Source organism: Gorilla gorilla, chromosome X, assembly GCF_029281585.2.
Source record: "Gorilla gorilla gorilla isolate KB3781 chromosome X, NHGRI_mGorGor1-v2.1_pri, whole genome shotgun sequence".
NCBI classification, from domain to species: Eukaryota; Metazoa; Chordata; class Mammalia; order Primates; family Hominidae; genus Gorilla; species Gorilla gorilla.
This window is the reverse complement of record NC_073247.2, coordinates 82,521,566-82,543,685: the sequence shown is the minus strand read 5'-3', so window position 1 is coordinate 82,543,685 and position 22,120 is coordinate 82,521,566. Positions and strand designations below refer to the sequence as shown.

At 37.2% G+C, this 22,120-nt stretch overlaps 1 protein-coding gene across 2 annotated transcripts in view; it reads left to right on the top strand.

Moving 5' to 3' along the window:
- Positions 1-22,120, top strand: part of TEX11 (testis expressed 11) — a 383,978-nt gene that overhangs the window by 176,916 nt on the left and 184,942 nt on the right. For both annotated transcript variants that reach the window (XM_055376139.2, XM_004064340.5), the window contains exons 10-12: positions 1,345-1,399; positions 4,765-4,860; positions 20,213-20,294. In XM_055376139.2, coding sequence (XP_055232114.1) covers positions 1,345-1,399; positions 4,765-4,860; positions 20,213-20,294 — 233 coding nt within the window. The remainder of the gene's footprint in view (positions 1-1,344; positions 1,400-4,764; positions 4,861-20,212; positions 20,295-22,120) is intronic.

Here is a 22,120-nt window from a genome sequence, read left to right as displayed (position 1 = left end):
AGACGGGGTTTCACCATGTTGGCCAAGCTTGTCTCAAACTCCTGACCTCAAGTGATCCAACCGCCTCAGGATCCCAAAGTGCTGGAATTACAGGTGTGAGCCACTGTGATTGGCCTAGAGTTTTTTTTTTTTTAAAGGAATATTTCAAATATTGTCTTCAAGTTAGTTCAGTTCACCAAGATTTTATTGACATACTCCCTTGGAATACTAATTTTATGGTGAATAATCTTTGATTTGCTTTGTAGGTATTAGGTTTTGAAACCTTGAAACTAGTATTAATATATTATTTGTGGTTACTGGAATGTCCCATAGATAATATGGTTTGATAATTAAAGCAGAGAACTGAAAATCAAATTTCTCTGCTCCCCAACCCCTCACCCTAATTTTTGGTACCAATCTAGGAAATATCAGGAATAATTTTATTTCTATATTGGTTTAGTCAGCCGCAAAATGGAGCTAATAGTGCTTCAGAAGGGTGGTGTGAGACTTAATGAATATTGCTAAAGCGTTTGTTTCTGTGAAAACAACTGTATTTGTTTTATTTTAAATATATATTTATACTTATTCGGGGTCGGGCCCAACACTTTGGGAGGCTGAGGCTGGTGGATCACTTGAGCTCCGGAGTTCAAGACCAACCTGGCCAACATGGTGAAACCCTATCTCTACTAAAAATACAAAAAAAAAAAAAAAAATTAGCCACGCATGGTGATGAGTTCCTGTAATCCTAGCTACTTGGGAGGCTGAGGCAGGAGAATCGCTTGAACTTGGGAGATGGAGGTTGCAATGAGTCAAGATCGTGCCACTGCACTCCAGCCTGGGTGACAGAATGAGACTCCATCTCGAAAATAACTAAGTAAATCATTAATAAATAAATATATGTTTATATTCCTTCAACTTTAAATGGCCAAGAGCTTGTATACACTTGTAAAGTATTTTAATGCAGTATGTATTATAATAATTTAATGCAGTAAATTATGTATATTTAATGTAGCATATTAAGTTATATATATTTAAGGCAGTATATTAAATTATACCTATTTAGTGCAGTATATATTATATATATTCAATGCTATATATATAGCCAAATGGAAAAAGGCATCAATATAATTGTAGTGTTGATTTATTGGGTATCTCCTAAGGAAATTGTTTTCTACAGTTAGAAAGTATTGCTTTATATCATTATATCATATGGATAATAATCTGTTGTAGTGCAAAACAGAAAAGTTGGAATAAAGTATGCTTATACCATGTCTTCTTATAATATATAATCTTGAAAATTATATATAATTTGAAATGGATATATGTTTATATATATATATATATATTTTTCCTTTTTAATGATAGCCAAAGCTATGATATTGGGAAGATGGATAAGAAATCTACTGGGCCAGAAATGCAGGTAAGGATCATGTTAAATATTGTAGAAATAGGTTGAATAACCTGCTTTATTTTATTGTTATAAAATTATAATAGCGTACTTCCCATTTATGAGTAGATTAGCTATTGGGCACAACATTTAACATCTCAGTGTATTTGTTTTTGTATATTTATATAATAATATAATCTAACTCATAGGCATGTACCCATGAATTAATATATGTAGAGTGCTTTGAACAATGTTTGGGTATGTAAATTTTAACTTTCTTTTCTCTGTGTGTGTGTGTGTGTGTGTGTGTGTGTTTTGAGATAGAGTCTCGCTCTGTTGCCCAGGCTGGAATGCAGTGGTGGGATCACTGCAACCTCTGCCTCCCAGGTTCAAGCGATTCTGGTGCCTCAGCCTCCCAAGTAGCTAGGACTACAGGCATGAGCCACCACACCTGGATAATTTTTGTGTTTTTAGCAGAGACGGGGTTCTGCCATGTTGGCCAGGCTGGTCTGGAACTCCTGACCTCAGGTGATTTGCTCACCTTGGCCTCTCAAAGTGCTGGGATTACAGGAGTGAGCTACCGTGCCTGGCCTAGTTTTAACTTTTCTTATTGCATATTTTGAAGTTGCAGATTTTTCCCCAACTGCCCAGACAGAACGTGCTTGGATATGGAAATTAATCTTAATATGTAATCAAGCAAAATGTGATTGTGTAAATAAATGTGATGTAAAATTACTACATTCTATAGCAAAATGGAATTTTTTGAATATCCATTTGATTCTTACCATTACAGCATATTAATCAAAATGTAACTGGATACCTTTTTAATGTATTTACCACTGTAATATATGGGGAATAAAAGAGAAGCATAAAATGTAGCTTCTGCCCTTAAGGAACTTATGATTAAAGGATAAAACTAGTACAAGTGACTACAATGAAATATTATCCTGGCTTAATAAAGAAAGAAATCTGACACATGCTACAACATGGGTTAACTGTGAGGAGACTACGCTGAGTGAAACAAGCCAGTCACAAAAAGACAGATAATGTATGGTTCCACTTACGTGAGGTACGTAGAGTAGTCAAATTCATAGAGACAGAAAGTAAAATGGTGGTTTTAGGGGGTAGGGAGAGGGGAGAATTGGGAACTATTGTTTAATGGGTATAGAGTTTCAGTTTTGCAAGGTAAGAGAGTTCTCGAGATGGATGCTGGTAATAATTGCACAAGAGTGTGAATATACTTAATACTACTGAACTGTACACTTAAAAATGTTTAAGATGGTCATGGAGCCGGGTGCAGTGGTGTGTACCTGTAGTCCCAGCTACTCAGGAGGCTAAGCCAGGAGGATTGCATGAAACCAGGAGTTTGAGGCTGCAATGAGCTGTGATCATGCCTGTGAATAGCCACTGCATTCCATCTGGGCAACATAGTAAGACTCCATCTCCAAAAAAAAATTTTTTTTTGAGACAGGGTCTTGTCACCCAGGCTGGAGGGCAGTGGTGTGATCAGCTCACTGTAACCTTCAAACTCCTGGGCTCAAGCAGTCCTCCCTTCTCAGCCTACTGAGTAGCTTGGACTACAGGTACACTCCACCACATCTGGCCAATTTTTAATTTTTTATAGAGACGGGGGTCTCACTTTGTTGCCTGGGCTGGTCTCAAACACCTGGCCTCAAGTGATCCTTCCACCTTGGCCTCCCAAGGTTCTAGGATTACAGGCATGAGCCACTGCACCTGGCCTAAGATTTTAAAAAAAGTTTAAGATGGTCAATTTTATGTTATGTGTATTTTACCCCAATTAAAAATAAATTATTTATATATAAATATATAATATTTATATTTATATATAGTGACATTGTCACTTATTATATAACAGTGAGACTCAATTAACTATAATAATTGCAACGATATGGATGTTCTCACCTATAATATTGAACAAATGAAGCAAGATACAAAGTAGTACATACTGTATGATTCCATAAATGTAAATGCCAAGAACAGTCAAAATGAATATATGGTGTTGGACATCAGGGAATTGGTTACCCCTATTTGAAACAGGGTCTGAAAAGAAGCATGAGTGGGCTTGTTGCTGTTAATGTTCTGTTTCTTAACTTTTTTGTTGTTAACATACATGTGTTTACTTTGGGAAAATTCGTAGAGCCTAGAATTCATAAGAGCATAGAGCTCTTGAGATTTTTATACTTTTCTGTATGTCTTTTGTACTTCAATGAAGAAAAATAGAATTTAAAAAACACTACTACAAGTGAAACAATTTGGGAAGATAATGATAAACTTTGTGGTACTGACCTGAAGTATGCAGAAGGGCATGTAGAAAAGGAGATTATCAAGATTAGCTAGAGTAGTTGTAGGAGCCTTTTGGTAGGAGACAGGCCTTGTTGGGGTCCACACAGTTAAAAGGGAGGAAGAAAATGACTCCAGGCAAGGGATCTAGATGGGAGATGTCTAAGAAGGAAATAAGGATGGAAGATAGGATACAAGCTTGATTAAAATGGAATATTCATATTCCATATTGTAAGTTTAGTGAGGTAATACTATGCAGTAATTTTTTATTTCATGCCAGCAGTCATTTATTTGAGGTGTAATTTATATACAGTAAACTTCACAAGTCTCAAGTGTACAGGTTGATGAGTTTTAATATATAGTAGTCTTGTATATTACACCATACAGATCAAGATACAAAAACTTCCCAACACCCCCAAAAGTTCCCTTGGCCCCATTCTAGTTAATACCCACCTCTACTTCCAAGAACAAAAAAACACCATTCTGACTTTTACTACTCTAGATTATTTTTGACTGTTTTTGAGCTTTGTATAAATGGAATCATACAGTTGTCCTGTTTTATGTCTGGCTTTTTTAAAACATACATTGTGAGATTCGTTCATTTTGTTGCATCTTTTGGATGATTTGACACTTTTACTATTATGAAATAGCTACAGTATTTCTCAGAAATGCCATATTTACTCCATAAAAGTCATTTGGGGGAGCTTATAAGTTCTTAGAGTTGTTCCACGATAATAATGTGGTGGTAAGCTGATTAAATGAAATATTGCTCTGCCTCAGTTTCCTTATTTTAAAAGGGGGGATGATAAAATACTTACGTTAAATACTGTTAAGAAAATAATTATATTAACATAATTATATTAAATTTAAATAAGCCAGGAATATAGCCATTACTGTAACATTCTTAGACAATATTTTATATGGGTAGCATAATGATGAGACATATTCCAAGACTGTGGTCGCTTAAGGAAATGCTATTTCATAAAGATGACTTATGTTTGAGAAGATGCCTGTCACTGTGGGAGTGCTAGTCAGCTGTTGTATTGAAGTTTAACCATCAGATATGTGCTTTTTTTCTTTTTTTTTTTTTCTTACAGGCTAAAATTCTACGGCTATTAGCCATGAATTATTTGGATTGGGATGACACCAAATATTATGATAAGGCTCTCAATGCTGTAAACCTAGCAAACAAGGTATGGGGCTTGTATTTTTGAATACTAACAATGTATTTTTTGAAGTCTTGATCACATTTTGAAATCCAGTTTAGACATTTGCTTCAGCATTTACTCTCACAGATTGTTACAATCTCTTCTATAGCACATAAAGGAAAAATAAAATATTGCTATAATCTGAATGTTTGTGTCCCCGCAAATTCCTATGTTGAAATCTTAACCCCCAAAGTGATGATATTAAGAGGTGGGGACTTTTTGGTGTAGAATGGACGTAAAAATAAAAGAGGTGGGGAACTTTGGGAGATGATAAAGTCATTGGGCAAACCCCTCTTGAATGGTATTACTGCCCTTATAAAAGAGGTCCACAGGAGTTTGTTCATCCCTTTTATCATGTGAGGACATGAGAAGGCACTATCTTTGAGTAAGCAGGCCCTCACCAGACACCGAATCTGCGAGCACCTTGATGTTGGAGTTCCCAGCCTTCAGAACTGTGAGAAATCAGTATCTGTTGTTTGTAAAGTATCTAGTTTATGGTATTTTGTTATAGCAGCATGAACAGACTAAAACAAATATACTTCTTTGAACACCAGAGATTTTTGAGAAAATTTTCTTTTCTGTGAAACAGAAAGGGATCTCTCTACTGTGAGTTTTTAGGATGAAGAAGTAAATGATAAAATAGGCAGAATAATGGGATTTAATTTTAAAAACAACTCCAGTGGTTGACTTTCAGCTCATGTTCACACATACCTAAAAACATGAATACAAAGCGGGCGTGGTGACACATGCCTGTATTCCCAGTTGCTCAGGAGGCCAATGTGGGAGATTTGCTTGAGGCCAGGAGTTCAAGGCTGCAGTGCACTATGATTGCACCTATGAATAGTCACTGCACTTCCGCCTGGGCAACATAATAGCAAGACCCCATCTCTAAAACAAACAAAACAAAATGTGTATATATCTACACTCCTGGACAAGGAACACTGAAAGGCTGGTGACCCTTTAAAAATAGATTCAGGCTGGGTGCAGTGGCTCATGCCTGTAATCCCAGCACTTTGGGAGGCTGAGGCAGGCAGATCACAAGGTCAAGAGATCGAAACCATCCTGGTCAACATGGTGAAACCCCATCTTTACTAAAAATACAAAAGTTAGCCAGGTGTGGTGGCGTGTGCCTGTAGTCCCAGCTACTCGGGAGGCTGAGGCAGGAGAATCGCTTGAACCCAGGAGGCAGAGGTTGCAGTGAGCCGAGATCGCACCACTGCATTCCAGCCTGGTGACAGAGCAAGTCTCCGTCTCAAAAAAAAAAAAAAGAAATAAAATAAAATAAGAGAGATTCAATTAGGATCAATGTGTTTTACTTAATAAGGCAATTAAATATACTGATACACTTTAGAAAGGTTTTTTTCAACAGAGTGGAAGCATGAAAATGAATAGCTCGATCAACCAGAATGTTAAATTTCTCAAACAGAGCATTTACTTGAACTATATTTTCCTGAAATTTATGTCATGTGGATGGGGTTATTTAATGCTGAAAAACTTGTTCAACATTAAAATTAAAAAGTTAATGTAGAAATATTTATAGACAGGAATATTTTCTTTTTTTAGATTTTACTTTAAGTTCTAGGATACATGTGCAGAATGTGCAGGTTTGTTACATAGGTATACATGTGCCATGGTGGTTTGCTGCACCTATCAACCCGTCACCTAGGTTTTAAGCCCTTGCCTGCATTAGGTATTTGTCCTAATGCTCTCCCTCCCCGTGCCTCCCACCCCCTAACAGGCCCTAGTGTGTGGATGTTCCCCTCCCTGTGTCCATGTGTTCTCATTGTTCTACTCCCACTTATGAGTGAGAACATGTGGTGTTTGGTTTTCTGTTCCTGTGTTAGTTTGCTGAGAATGATGGTTTCCAGCTTCATCCATGTCCCTGCAAAGGACATGAACTCATTCTTTTTTATGGCTGCATAGTATTCCATGGTGTATATGTGCCACATTTTCTTTATCCAGTCTATCATTGATGGGTATTTGGGTTGGTTCCAAGTCCTTGCTATTGTAAATAGTGCTGCAATAAATATACGTGAACCTGTGTCTTTACAGCAGAATGACTTATAATCCTTTGGGTATATACCCAGTAATGGGATTGCTGGGACAAATGATATTTCTGGTTCTAGATCCTTGAGGAATCACCACACTGTCTTTTACAATGGTTGAACTAATTTACACTACCACCAAAAGTGTAAGAGCGTTCCTATTTCTCCACAACCTTACCAGCATCTGTTGTTTCCTGACTTTTTAATAATTGTCATTCTAACTGTCGTGAGATGGTATCTCATTGTGGTTTTGATTTGCATTTCTTTAATGACCAGTGATGATGAGCTTTTTTTCATGTTTGTTGGCCGCATAAATGTCTTCTTTTGAGAAGTGTCTGTTTATATCCTTTGCCCACTTTTTGATGGGGTTGTTTGTTTTTTTCTTATAAATTTGTTTAAGTTCCTTGTAGATTCTGGATATTAAACTTTTGTTAGATGGGTAGATTGTAAAAATTTTCTCCCATTCTGTAGATTGCCTGTTCACTCTGAAGATAATTTCTTTTGCCGTGCAGAAGCACTTTAGTTTAATTAGATCTCATTTGTCAATTCTGGCTTTTGTTGGAATTGCTTTTGGTGTTTTAGTCATGAAGTCTTTGCCTATGCCTATGTCCTGAATGGTATTGCCTAAGTTTTCTTCTAGGGTTTTTATTGTTTTGGTTTTACATTTAAGTCTTTAATCCATTTTGAGTTAATTTTTATATAAAGTGTAAGGAAGGGGTCCAGTTTTCTGTTTTCTGCATATCAGCCATACTATTTTTCTTAGCAACTGTATCATTTTAAATTCCCATCTATAGTGCACAAGGGTTGCAATTTCTTCACGTCTTCAGCAGCACTTGTTATCTTCTATTTTTTAATAATAGACATCATTATGAGTGTTAGGTTCACCTTTGTTTTTTGAATGATATTTTTTCCAGGTATAGAATTTAAACCAGCTTTTTTGGGGGGGGTATTTTAAATATTTCACTCCACTGTATTCTCATTCTGTTGTTTCTGTTGAGAAATATGGTGCCATTCTTATGTTTGTTCTTTTTTATATAGCGTGTCTTCTTTTCTGAATAAGTTTTGGATTTTTTATCATTGCTTTTGAGCAACTTGATGTTCTGCTTTTAAGTAATTTTATTTATGTTTCTCGTGCTTGGGGCTCTTTGTGATTTTTTGGATGTCTAGGAGCATAATTTTCATTATGTTTGAAAAGTTCCAGTATTTCTTCAAATTTTTTTTCTGCTTTCCCCCAAGTACTCTAATTAACCATGTATTAGGCTGCCTGAAGTTGTGCCATAGTTTGCTTATACTCTTTTCACTTAAAACATAATTTGTTATTTTTGTTTCATTTTGGACTGTTTTGTATTGCTATTACTTTTAAGTTCATTAATCTTTCTTCTGCAATGTCTAATCATCTGTTAATCTCATCCCATATATTTTTCATTTCAGACTTTTTAGTTTTTATCTCTAAAAGTTTGATTTGGTTTATTTTTATATCTTCCAAGTCTCTAGTTAAATTTTTGAGCATACGAAATACAGTTATACTTACTCTTTTAATGTCTTTCTTTGATAATTCTAATATCTATGTCACTTCTAGATTAGTTTCCATCTATTATCTCCCCATTATTGATTGTTTTTGCCTGCCTCTGTCTTTCACTGGGTGCCAACTATTTTACATCATTGGCTGCTGGATATTTTTGTAATACTATAAATCTTATTGAGCTTTATTATGGGAAACAGGCAAGTTATTTGGAAATGATTTGATCCCGCTGTTCATGTGAACTCCTGACTCTTGCTTAGTATGAAATATTTCCTTCTTTGTTTTGTAATTATGGATATGTTAATTTATGTTCAGTGAGTGTTAAGTTTTTAGAATCCTATTCAACCTGGATTGAGAGCATGGCCCTGCAGAGAAACTTTTTATTGGCATCAGCCAGATGTAAAAGAGTTACCACTCTTTTGGTTACTTTTATTTTACTTTCTCAGGTTGGAGGTTTTTGGACCACATGAGTAATGTAAATTTGAACTCTGTATCTACATGAAGGCAGAGCCCATTAAAAAATTCTCCAAACCAAAAAACTTATCTACACAAACTTTTTTTTTTTTTTTTTTTGCCTCACTCAGAGCTTAGCTAGAAGACAAACTTCCTATGCCATTAGATAAAAGAAAAAAACTCAGGAAACTTACCACCTCCATATGGTTCACTTCTCCAAGTTTTGTTGCCTCACTACAATCTTTGTTTCTGTTTACTTTTAAGAGTCCTCAGGTTGTTGCTTTTTATATCTTGTTCAGAGTTCTTAGTTGTAATTAGTAGAAGGTATAGGCTTAGTTGTCTTGCTTCATATCTGCTGGAACTGAATCTGATTAAATTTTTAAAGGAGAAATTAAAATTTGGTATGCCTATGTTGTTTCACAAAATTACCTTTGAAAATGTATTAGTGCAATGAAATAAATATAAAAGGCATAGGTGCTTAGATACTACACCAAAAGCACAAGCAAAAAAGAACAATTAGGTAAAATTAAGTCTCATTAAAATTACTTTTTTTTGCTTCAAAGGAAATCATCAAGAAAATGAAGACACAATCCATAGGATCCTCCCAACAGAATGGGAGAACATATTTGCAAATCATATATCTGTTGTCTATTAATCATAATATAAAAAAGAACTCTTACTATTCAATAAGAAGACAAACAACCCAATTGAAAATGGGCTAAGGAGGCAAAGGAGCTCAATAGACATTCTCCAAATAATACGTACCAGTGGCCAATAAGTACACAAAAAGATACTCAATATCATTAGTTATCAGGGAATGCAAATTAGAAGCCCAATGAGAAACCACTTTGCATCCACTGGTATGGCCCTCCGACTTGTTTTTATTTCAGAATTATTTTGGCTCTTCTGAATCTCTTGCATTTTCATATTTTGGAATCAGCTTGCTGATTTCTGCAAAGAAGACAGCTGGGAATTTGGTAGGGATTTTGTTGAATCTGCAGATCAATTTGGGAATTATTGCTATCTTTACAATATTAAGTTTTCAAATCCAGGAACATTTATTCATTGTTTTGTAGTTTTCAGTAAATAAGTTTTGTCCTTCTTTTGTTAAATTTATTGCTTCTTTATGCTTTTATAAATGGAATTATTTTCTTGACTTTTGGATTGTTCATTGCTAGTATATAGAAATGCCATTAATTGAAAAAATACTGATATTATATCCTACAATCTTCCTGTACTTGTTCTTTTAGCTTTAATAGTTTTTTAATGGATTCCTTAGGATTTTCTGTATACAAGATCATATTTTCTGGCTGGACGCTGTGGCTCACACCTGTAATCCCAGTACTTTGGGAGGCTGAGGTGGGTGGATCACTTGAGGTCAGGAGTTCGAGACCAACCCGGCCAACATGGTGAAACCCCATCTCTACTAAAAATACAAAATTAACCAGACATGGTGGTGCACGCCTGTAATCCCAGCTATTTGGGAGGCTGAGGCAGGAGAATCACTTGAATCCAGAAGGGAGAGGTTGCAGTGAGCCAAGATTGCGCCATTGCACTCCAACCTGGACAACAAGAGCAAAACTCCGTCTCAAAAAAAAAAAAATCATATTTTTTGTAAATAAAGATAGTTTTACTTCTTGCTTTCCAATCTGCGTGCCTTTTGTCTCTTTTTCTTTTCCAATTTTTCTAGCAAGAACATTCATTACTATGTTAAATAGAATTGGCAAGAACAGTATCTTTCCCTAATCTTAGAGAGCTTTCAGTATTTTGCCATTAAGTATGGTGTTAGCTGTGGGTTTAGTATAGATGCCCTTTGTCAGGTTGAGGAAGCTCCCTTCATTCCTAGTTTTTTGAGAATTGTACAACTACTTTAAAAAACAGTTTGAAGTTACTTGATAAAATAAAATTTTATCACCCAGCAACTTCACTCCTAGGTATATACTTTAGAGAAGGGCTAGCATTTGTATACAAGGAGAGGTATACAGAATGCTGATTCCAGGATTGTTCATAATGGCAATTGCGTTGGAAACAGCTTAAATGTCCAAAGTAGAATGTGCAAATAAAGTGTGAATTATTCATAAAACAGAGTACTATACAACAGTTGTTCTTAAAATTTAGCTTGTGTAAGTATTACCTAGAGTGTCTGTTAAACACAGTTTGCTCATTTGTTACCTTACTAAACAGATAATAGAATTTATGTTGAATTGGAAACTTTCCATAATGCAAATCAATAATAATTATTTTACACATTTTCCCCCACACATGCACATACAGTTTGCTAGGCAATACTCCCAGAGTTTCTCATTTAGTAGGTTTTGGATGGGGCTTGCATTTCTTTTTTTTTTCTTTTTTTTAAAATTATACTTTAAGTTTCAGGGTACATGTGCACGACGTGCAGGTATGTTACATATGTATACTTGTGCCATGTTGGTGTGCTACACCCATTAACTCGTCATTTAACATTAGGTATATCTCCTAATGCTATCCCTCCCCACTCCCCCCACCCCACAACAGGCCCCGGTTGTGATGTCCCCCTTCCTGTGTCCATGTGTTCTCATTGTTCAATTCCCACCTATGAGTGAGAACATGCGGTGTTTGGTTTTTTTGTCCTTGCGATAGTTTGCTGAGAATGATGGTTTCCAGCTTCATCCATGTCCCCACAAAGGACATGAACTCATCATTTTTTATGGCTGCATAGTATTCCATGGTGTGTATGTGCCACATTTTCTTAATCCAGTCTATCATTGTTGGACATTTGGGTTGGTTCCATATCTTTGCTATTGTGAATAGTGCCGCAATAAACATACGTATGCATGTGTCTTTATAGCAGCATGATTTATAATCCTTTGGGTATATACCCAGTAATGGGATGGCTGGGTCAAATGGTATTTCTAGTTCTCGATCCCTGAGGAATTGCCACACTGACTTCCACAATGGTTGAACTAGTTTACAGTCTGACCAGCAGTGTAAAAGTGTTCCTATTTCTCCATACCCTCACCAGCACCTGTTGTTTCCTGACTTTTTAATGATCACCATTCTAACTGGTGTGAGATGGTATCTCACTGTGGTTTTGATTTGCATTTCTCTGATGGCCAATGATGGTGAGCATTTTTTCATGTGTTTTTTTGGCTGCATAAATGTCTTCTTTTGAGAAGTGTCTGTTAATATCCTTCACCAACTTGTTGATGGGGTTGTTTGTTTTCTTCCTGTAAATTTGTTTGAGTTCATTGTAGATTCTGGATATTAGCCCTTTGTCAGATGAGTAGATTGCAAAAATTTTCTCCCATTTTGTAGGTCGCCTGTTCACTCTGATGATAGTTTCTTTTGCTGTGCAGAAGCTCTTTAGTTTAATTAGATCCCATTTGTCACTTTTGGCTTTTGTTGCCATTGCTTTTGGTGTTTTAGACATGAAGTCCTTGCCCATGCCTATGTCCTGAATGGTATTGCCTAGGTTTTCTTCTAGGGTTTTTATGGTTTTAGGTCTAACATTTAAGTCTTTAATCCATCTTCAATTAATTTTTGTATAAAGTGTAAGGAAGGGATCCAGTTTCAGCTTTCTACATATGGCTAGCCAGTTTTCCCAGCACCATTTATTAAATAGGGAATCCTTTCCCCATTGCTTGTTTTTTATCAGGTTTGTCAAAGATCAGATAGTTGTAGATGTGTGGCATTATTTCTGAGGACTCTGTTCTGTTCCATTTGTCTGTATCTCTGTTTTGGTACCAGTACTATGCTGTTTTGGTTACTGTAGCCTTGTAGTATAGTTTGAAGTCAGGTAGCGTGATTCTTCCAGCTTTGTTCTTTTGGCTTAGGATTGTCTTGGCAATGCAGGCCCTATTTTGGTTCCATAGGAACTTTAAAGTAGTTTTTTCCAATTCTGTGAAGAAAGTCATTGGTAGCTTGATGGGGATGGCATTGAATCTATAAATTACCTTGGGCAGTACCATTTTCATGATATTGATTCTTCCTACCCATGAGCATGGAATGTTCTTCCATTTGGTTGTGTCCTCTTTTATTTCATTGAGCAGTGGTTTGTAGTTCTTCTTGAAGAGGTCCTTCACGTCTCTTGTAAGTTGGATTCCTAGGTATTTTATTCTCTTTGAAGCAACTGTGAATGGGAGTTCACTCATGATTTGGCTCTCTGTTTGACTGTTATTGGTATATAAGAATGCTTGTGATTTTTGCTCATTGATTTTGTGTCCTGAGACTTTGCTGAAGTTGCTTATCAGCTTAAGGAGATTTTGGGCTGAGACGATGGGGTTTTCTAGATATACAATCATGTCATCTGCAAACAGGGACAATTTGACTTCCTCTTTTCCTAATTGAATACCCTTTATTTCCTTCTGCCTGATTGCCCCGGCCAGAGCTTCCAACACTATGTTGAATAGGAGTGGTAAGAGAGGGCATCCCTGTCTTGTGCCAGTTTTCAAAGGGAATGCTTCCAGTTTTTGCCCATTCAGTATGATATTGGCTGTGGGTTTGTCATAGATAGCTCTTATTATTTTGAGATACATCCCATCAATACCTAATTTATTGAGAGTTTTTAGCATGAAGGGTTGTTGAATTTTGTCAAAGGCCTTTTCTGCATCTATTGAGATAATCATGTGGTTTTTGTCATTGGTTCTGTTTATATGCTGGATTACGTTTATTGATTTGCACATGTTGAACCAGCCTCGCATCCCAGGGATGAAGTCCACTTGATCATGGTGGATAAGCTTTTTGATGTGCTGCTGAATTCAATTTGCCAGTATTTTATTGAGGATTTTTGCATCAATGTTCATCAGGGATATTGGTCTAAAATTCTCTTTTTTTGTTGTGTCTCTGTCAGGCTTTGGTATCAGGATGATGCTGGCCTCATAAAGTGAGTTAGGGAGGATTCTCTCTTTTTCTATTGATTGGAATAGTTTCAGAAGGAATGGTACCAGCTCCTCCTTGTACCTCTGGTAGAATTCGGCTGTGAATCCATCTGGTCCCAGACTTTTTTTGGTTGGTAAGCTATTGATTATTGCCTCAATTGCAGAGCCTGTTATTGGTCTATTCAGAGGTTCAACTTCTTCCTGGTTTCGTCTTGGGAGGGTGTATGTATCGAGGAATTTATCCATTTCTTCTAGATTTTCTAGTTTATTTGCGTAGAGGTGTTTATAGTATTCTCTGATTGTAGTTTGTATTTCTGTGGGATCGGTGGTGATATCCCCTTTATCATTTTTTATTGCGTTTATTTGATTCTTCTCTCTTTTCTTCTTTATTAGTCTTGCTAGCGGTCTATCAATTTTGTTGATCTTTTCAAAAAACCAGCTCCTGGATTCATTGAGTTTTTGAAGGCTTTTTTGTGTCTCTATCTCCTTCAGTTCTGCTCTGATCTTAATTATTTCTTGCCTTCTGTTAGCTTTTGCATGTGTTTGCTCTTGCTTCTCTAGTTCTTTTAATTGTGATGCTAGGGTGTCAATTTTAGATCTTTCCTGCTTTCTCTTGTGGGCATTTAGTGCTATAAATTTCCCTCTACACACTGCTTTGAATGTGTCCCAGAGATTCTGGTATGTTGTGTCTTTGTTCTCATTGGTTTCAGAGAACGTCTTTATTTCTGTCTTTATTTTGTTATGTACCCAGTAGTCATTCAGGAGCAGGTTGTTCAGTTTCCATGTAGTTGAGCGGTTTTGAGTGAGTTTCTTAATCCTGAGTTCTAGTTTCATTGCACTGTGGTCTGAGAGACAGTTTGTTATAATTTCTGTTCTTTTACATTTGCTGAGGAGTGCTTTACTTCCAAGTATGTGGTCAATTTTGGAATAGTTGTGGTGTGGTGCTGAAAAGAATGTATATTCTGTTGATTTGGGATGGAGAGTTCTGTAGATGTCTATTAGGTCTGCTTGGTGCAGAGCTGAGTTCAGTTCCTGGATATCCTTGTTAACTTTCTGTCGTGTTGATCTGTCTAATGTTGACAGTGGGGTGTTAAAGTCTCCCATTATTATTGTGTGGGAGTCTAAGTCTCTTTGTAGGTCTCTAAGGACTTGCTTCATGAATCTGGGTGCTCCTGTATTGGGTGCATATATATTTAGGATAGTTAGCTCTTCTTGTTGAACTGATCCTTTTACCATTATGTAATGGCCTTCTTTGTCTCTTTTGATCTTTGTTGGTTTAAAGTCTGTATTATCAGAGAGTAAGATTGCAACCCCTGCCTTTGTTTGTTTTCCATTTGCTTGGTAGATCTTCCTCCATCCCTTTATTTTGAGCCTATGTGTGTCTCTGCACGTGAGATGGGTTTCCTGAATACAGCACACTGATGGGTCTTGACTCTTTATCCAATTTGCCAGTCTGTGTCTTTTAATTGGAGCATTTAGTGCATTAACATGTAAGGTTAACATTGTTATGTGTGAATTTGATCCTGTCATTATGATGTTACCTGGTTATTTTGCTCCTTAGTTGATGCAGTTCAGCCTTGATGGTCTTTACAATTTGGCATGTTTTTGCAGTGGCTTGTACCGGTTGTTCTTTTCCACGTTTAGTGCTTCCTTCAGGAGCTCTTTTAGGGCAGGCCTGGTGGTGACAAAATCTCTCAGCATTTGCTTGTCTGTAAAGGATTTTATTTCTCCTTCACTTATGAAGCTTAGTTTGGCTGGACGTGAAATTTGGGTTGAAAATTCTTTTCTTTAAGAATGTTGAATATTGGCCCCCACTCTCTTCTGGCTTGTAGAGTTTCTGCCGAGAGATCAGCTGTTAGTCTGATGGGCTTCCCCTTGTGGGTAACCCGACCTTTCTGTCTGGCCGCCCGTAATATTTTTTCCTTCATTTCAACTTTGGTGAATCTGACAATTATGTGTCTTGGAGTTGCTCTTCTCGAGACGTATCTTTGTGGCGTTCTCTGTATTTCCTGAATCTGAATGCTGGCCTGCCTTGCTAGATTGGGGAAGTGCTCCTGAATAGTATCCTGCAGAGTGTTTTGCAACTTGGTTCCATTCTCCCTGTCACTTTCAGGTACACCAATCAGATGCAGATTTGGTCTTTTCACATAGTCCCATATTTCTTGGAGGCTTTTTTCATTTCTTTTTATTCTTTTTTCTCTAAACTTCTCTTCTCACTTCATTTCATTCATTTGATCTTCCATCACTGATACCCTTTTTTCCAGTTGATCGAATCGGCTACTGAAGCTTGTGCATTCATCACGTAGTTCTTGTGCTGTGGTGTTCAGCTACATCAGGTCCTTTAAGGACTTCTCTGTATTGATTATTCTAGTTAGCCATTCATCTAATTTTTTTTCAAGGTTTTTAACTTCTTTGCCATGGGTTCGAGCTTCCTCCTTTAGCTTGGAGTAGTTTAATCGTCTGAAGCCTTCTCTTAACTCGTCAAAGTCATTCTCCATCCAGCTTTGTTCCATTGCTGGTGAGGAGCTGCGCTACTTTGGAGGAGGAGAGGTGCTCTGATTTTTAGAATTTCCAGTTTTTCTGCTCTGTTTTTTCCCCATCTTTGTGGTTTTATCTACCTTTGGTTTTTGATGATGGTGACAAACAGATGGGGTTTTGGTGTGGATGTCCTTTCTGTTTGTAAGTTTTCCTTCTAACAGTCAGGACCCTCAGCTGCAGGTGCGTTGGAGTTTGCCAGAGGTCCACTCCAGACCCTGTTTGCCTGGGTATTAGAGTGGAGGCTGCAGAACAGCGGATATCGGTGAACAGCAAATGTTGCTGCCTGATCGTTCCTCTGGAAGTTTTGTCTCAGAGGAGTACCCGGCCGTGTGAGGTGTCAGTCTGCCCCTCCTGGGGGGTGCCTCCCAGTTAGGCTACTCGGGGGTCAGGGACCCACTTCAGGAGGCAGTCTGTCCATTCTCAGATCTCAAGCTGCGTGCTGGGAGAACCACTACTGTCTTCAAAGCTGTCAGACAGGGACAGTTAAGTCTGCAGAAGTCTTTGCTGCCTTTTGTTTGGCTATGCCCTGCCCCCAGAGGTGGAGTCTACAGAGGCAGGCAGGCCTCCTTGAGCTGCAGTGGGCTCCACCCAGTTCGAGCTTCCCAGCCTCTTTGTTTACCTACTCAAGCCTCGGCAATGGCGGGTGCCCCTCCCCCAGCCTTGCTGCTGCCTTGCAGTTTGATCTCAGACTGCTGTGCTAGCAATGAGTGAGGCTCTGTGGGCGTAGGACCCTCCAAGCCAGGCGTGGGATTTAATTTCCTGGTGTTTCGTTTGCTAAGACCGTTGGAAGTGCGCAGTATTATGGTGGGAGTGACCCGATTTTCCAGGTGCCATCTGTCACTCCTTTCTTTGACTAGGAAAGGGAATTCCCTGACCCCTTGCACTTCCCGGATGAGGCCATGCCTCACCCTGCTTCGGCTCAGGCTCAGTGCACTGCACCCACTGTCCTGCACCCACTGTCCGACAGTCCCCAGTGAGATGCACCCAGTACCTCAGTTGGAAATGCAGAAATCACCTGTCTTCTGCGTTGCTCACACTGGGAGCTGTAGACTGGAGCTGTTCCTATTCGGCCATCTTGGCTCCAACCCATGGCTTGCATTTCTTACAAGTTCCCAGATGGTGCTGATTCAGGGACCACCCTTTGACAGCCATGCTATATAGTAATGAAAACAAATAAGTTTCACATATCTACATGGATGAATCTGAAAAAACATGATTTGAATGAAAGGAATCACAGAAGAACTTCGATACATTATGATTCTGTTTAAGTGAAGTTCAAATGTAGGCAAAACTAAATAATTGTGTTGGCTAGCTTGAGCTGTTATAACTAAATACTATAAACTGAGTGGCTTAAGCAACAGAACTTTATGTCTCACACTTCTAGGGACTGAGATGTCCAAGATCAAAATACCAGCCTTTTTGGTTCCTGGTGAGGGCCTTTGTCTTGGTTTGAAGATGGCCACCTTCTTTCTGTATCTTCATTTGGCAGAGAAAGAGAGAGAGAGAGATCATCTCTCATCTCTCTCATGTCTTTTCTTATAAGGGCACTTATCCCATTCATGAGGGCTCAGCCCTCATGACCAAATTACCTCCCAAAGCCCCCCACCTCAAAATACCATCACATTGGGGATTAGATATTCAATATATGAATTTTAGAAAGACACAAACATTCGGCCCATAGCAACTGTATATTGTGTATATATAAAGAAAAGCAAGGGAATTACTGCACAAAATTCAGGATGGTGTTTACCTCTGTGAGGTGAGGAGGATGCCTATGGGTAAGGATACATTTGAGGCTTTATATGTGGCAATAATCTGTTTCTTAACCTTGGTAGTGAGGACACCGGTGTTTGTTTTATTATTATTCTGTAAACTATACATATACATTGCATATACATATGTTTATATACTCATGTGTGTGTATGTGTGTGTGTGTATGATACACTTCACACTGGAAATGAATACATTATCTTTAGAGCTTGCAAAATATCCAGATAGTGTAGTAATGCCTGCCATAATAGACAGAGCTTCAAGGGAGGCAGCATATTGTAATGGAAAGATTATGTCCTTTAGAGTCAGAGAGATCTGAATTCAAATTTCAGTTCTACTACTTACCAGTTGTGTGACCATGGGTAAGTTACTTAACTTTATCTGTTCCTGCAAAACAAGATTCACAATACTTATCTTGTATGTTTGTTGTACCTGGAGCCTGTTTCTCAGTAACTGGTGAAAAGAAAAAAATCAGCAAACAAAAATCTAAGGAAGGGAGCCGGGCATGGTAGTTCATGCCTATAATCCCAGCACATTGGGAGGCTGAGACAGGAGGATTGCTTGAGCCCAGGAAGTGGAGGCTGCAGTGAGCCGTGTTTGTACCACTGCACTCCAGCCTGGGAGACAGAGTGAGACTCTGTCTCAAATAATAATAATAAAAAAAGCAGCCAGGCCTGGTGGCTCATGCCTGTAATCCCTGCACTTTGGGAGGCTGAGGCAGGTGGATCACTTGAGGTCAGGAGTTCGAGAACAGTCTGGCCAACATGGTGAAACCTCATCTCTACTAAAAATACAAAAACGAGCCAGATGTGGTAGAGTGCACCTGTAATCTCAGCTACTCGGGAGGCTGAGGCAGGAGAATTGCTTGAACCTGGGAGATGGAGGTTGCAGTGAGCCGAGATTGTGCCACTACACTCCAGCCTGGGCGATAGAGTGAGACTCCATCATAAATAAATAAATAAACAAACAAACAAAGCTATGAAGAATGAGAAATAACAGTGAGAAAAGTTACAGAGAAGACAAGGATTTTGATAGTAGGGAGAAAGCTGATGGATTTAGCAGGCAATCTTCATGACTTCTGGAAGTGTAGTTTTAAGAGACAATAAGGATGGACAATATACGGTGCAAATGTTTACAGAAGTGAAGACATGATGATAACAGAAGTAAAATGTCCATTATCTGGGGTTGTTTGGTAATGAAATCAGTGAAAATCATATCTGGAATTGTTTGGTAAAAAAAAACCAGAATGTTAAATTTGTGTGAGAATAGCAGACTCAAGGAAAACAGATGTTGCCAAGATCTGGAAGACCTCTATGTCTCTGAAGATAAAAGGGAATTGAATCCAATACATACTTCAACAAACCTACAGGAAAGATGGTAATGCAATAAATCAAAATTGGCAACTTCAGTTTATTCTTTGTACTAGTGTCATCTATATTTGCAAGCCCTTTTAATACCAGTGCTTACTTTCTCCAACTTTCTATTTTTAAGGCATCTCACATATGAATACCTGTAATTATGTGCAGAGTATGGAGCTAATCAGTACAGTGTTCATGTAGGGGTTAATTGGCTTTGTAGAGAGAAAAGTTCTGTTCTGTGGGCCTAGACTGTACTTTTAGTCTTAGAAAGTTGTTTAAAGATGTACCCTGTCAGGCGAAAGTGGAACCGGGAAGATCACAGATGGCTTAGGGCCAACTAACAATGATTTAGAAATAACGTTGTTATTAATGGTAAACACGACAGGCATATCTTATGGAAAAGACAATACATTTTCTATTTTATTCCGCCATTGTTTGCAAAGGACCTTAGTTAATAAATCTCAAAAGAAAATGAAACTAGCCGGTTTGTGGTTTTGCTTACAAAGAATATGGCCTGAGATTTGTACAGTTTAAGTATTAATCTTGTCATTAAATGTTTATCACTCATTGGAAATATTTACATGTTCTTTTCCGTGTATTATTTCATTTAGATTGAAAAAATATTGGGAAATATCCTCAGGGATAGAACAAATGTTATGATATGATCTTCTGTAATTTCGATTTCCTTTGATTATGAGTTATCCCAAGGTGGTTGAATAAAGCAGGCAATTACTTGAAAATTGTCTTTTACATTCCACAATCTTAATATCATTGTGATTTCTTTGTTTAAAATAGGAACATTTAAGTTCTACTGGGCTTTTCTTAAAAATGAAAATCCTCTTGAAAGGCGAAACATCTAATGAAGAACTCCTTGAAGGTATGATCTCTGTATGTGAAGAGCACACCATTTTGAAACATCACTACAATTTGTTAAATATAAGATCTTTTGTAGTATACTAACAATAGGTGTAATTTGATGGTGGCTGAGAAGGAATATGATCACCCAGGAAAGGGAAAATATTGTCACCCAGGAAGAAAGAGAGAAAGAAGAAAAAATAGTAGCAAATTTAAAAGGTGTTTTTTTTTTAAAAAAAAGCTGAATAAAAGCAATCAGTTTTCTTTTAGTCCAGCAGAGAACTGTAGCTACCCAACCCTTCTGAAATTGTCTACCACCATGAAGAAAGAAAGATTACCTATTAATGGGAAAAGCCTTTGTAATGCTGTGATTTTTATAATTACTTGTTTATAAACATTGCTATTTATTTTTCGTAATTCTCTAAGGACCAGAATGTACACTGCACAAAAGTTGGTCATTGGGCAAGTCACTTAACTTTGCTTTGTTTCTTCATTTAGCAAAAGAGATATTATTATTATCTACCTCATCATGTTGTTTTGAGAATCTTGTGAGAAAATGTGTATAAAGCATTTAACACCATACCTGGTGCATAGTGTGCAATATATGTTACCTATTACTGTAGTTATTATTATTACTGTTATTACTACTATATAGATGCATTACATGAAGCAAAACTATGCACACTAGCCCTTAACATTTCAGTTTTGTTTAGTCATAAAAATTATTTACTCTAATTCTTTTAATGTTGTACACGCTTTTTAGTAATCTTTAAGAGCTGCATTATTTGTACTATACAAAATTATATGTTAGTATAGTTACTGATTATCCAATAAATAATAACAATTTGTTATAGTTAGAACTATAATTCAATTTGGCAGTAGCCCTAAATTTAGTACTACTGAATCTTTCGGCGGTCTCTAGAATTTTAGCCAATCACTTAAGAGACCTCAGAAGCTCAAATGTATTGGGGATTCTGCATCTCTAGGCAACAGTATCACGTCAGCATACACAGATTGAAAAATGTTAGAAACCAGGAAGACAACTCTACTTTTTTGCATTGGGGGAATAAACAAACCAACTAACCAACTAAAATAATACACTTACTCCAACTAAGACAACATAGGAAGAACAGAGAGATGACTGGAGTCACCAAGTTGAAGTAGATTAGTTTGGGATGATAATTCCTTATGACAGTGTTTATCCAAATGTAGGTAAGAAGCAGAGTTTAAAATGAAATTGTTCTTTATTCACAGATTGTTTTTACTTAACTCAATCTAGATACTCCCGAAGTTGCAATGTCAGTCATAGTTTGATTACAGATTAGGAGGCTAACCCAAATCCAAGTTTTTTATATTTAAAAATACTAGATTTTGCATTGAAAGAATATATGAAACTTGCATTTTTATATTCTGTTTGTTGCTTTGCTGGTGAAAATACTTTACTCTTAAAATGGTCAACCTAACTGCTGGCATTATTGCACTGATATTTTTTGTAGTAGAAAGATTGAAATTTAAAAATAAACATTTTTCATTGTGAAAGGATAGCACATAATAATTTAAGTCATTTTTGGAAAATACTAAAAATTCTCATGGTCCTACCATCCACTAGAAGCTCCTTGACAGCAGGAATATTTGTTATGTTTTATCCATTGCTAGGTTCTCAGCACAAAGCACAATGCCTGGTACAGATAATATGCTCATTAAATATTTGTCAAATAAATAGAATCTAAACACAATCACTTTTAGAAATTTGATCACTTATTTTCAGTATTTTTTCTCTTAGTTTATTTTGCTTTTATTACAGAATTGTAACTATATAGTACATAAAAGTTTGCTTTCTAATTTTTC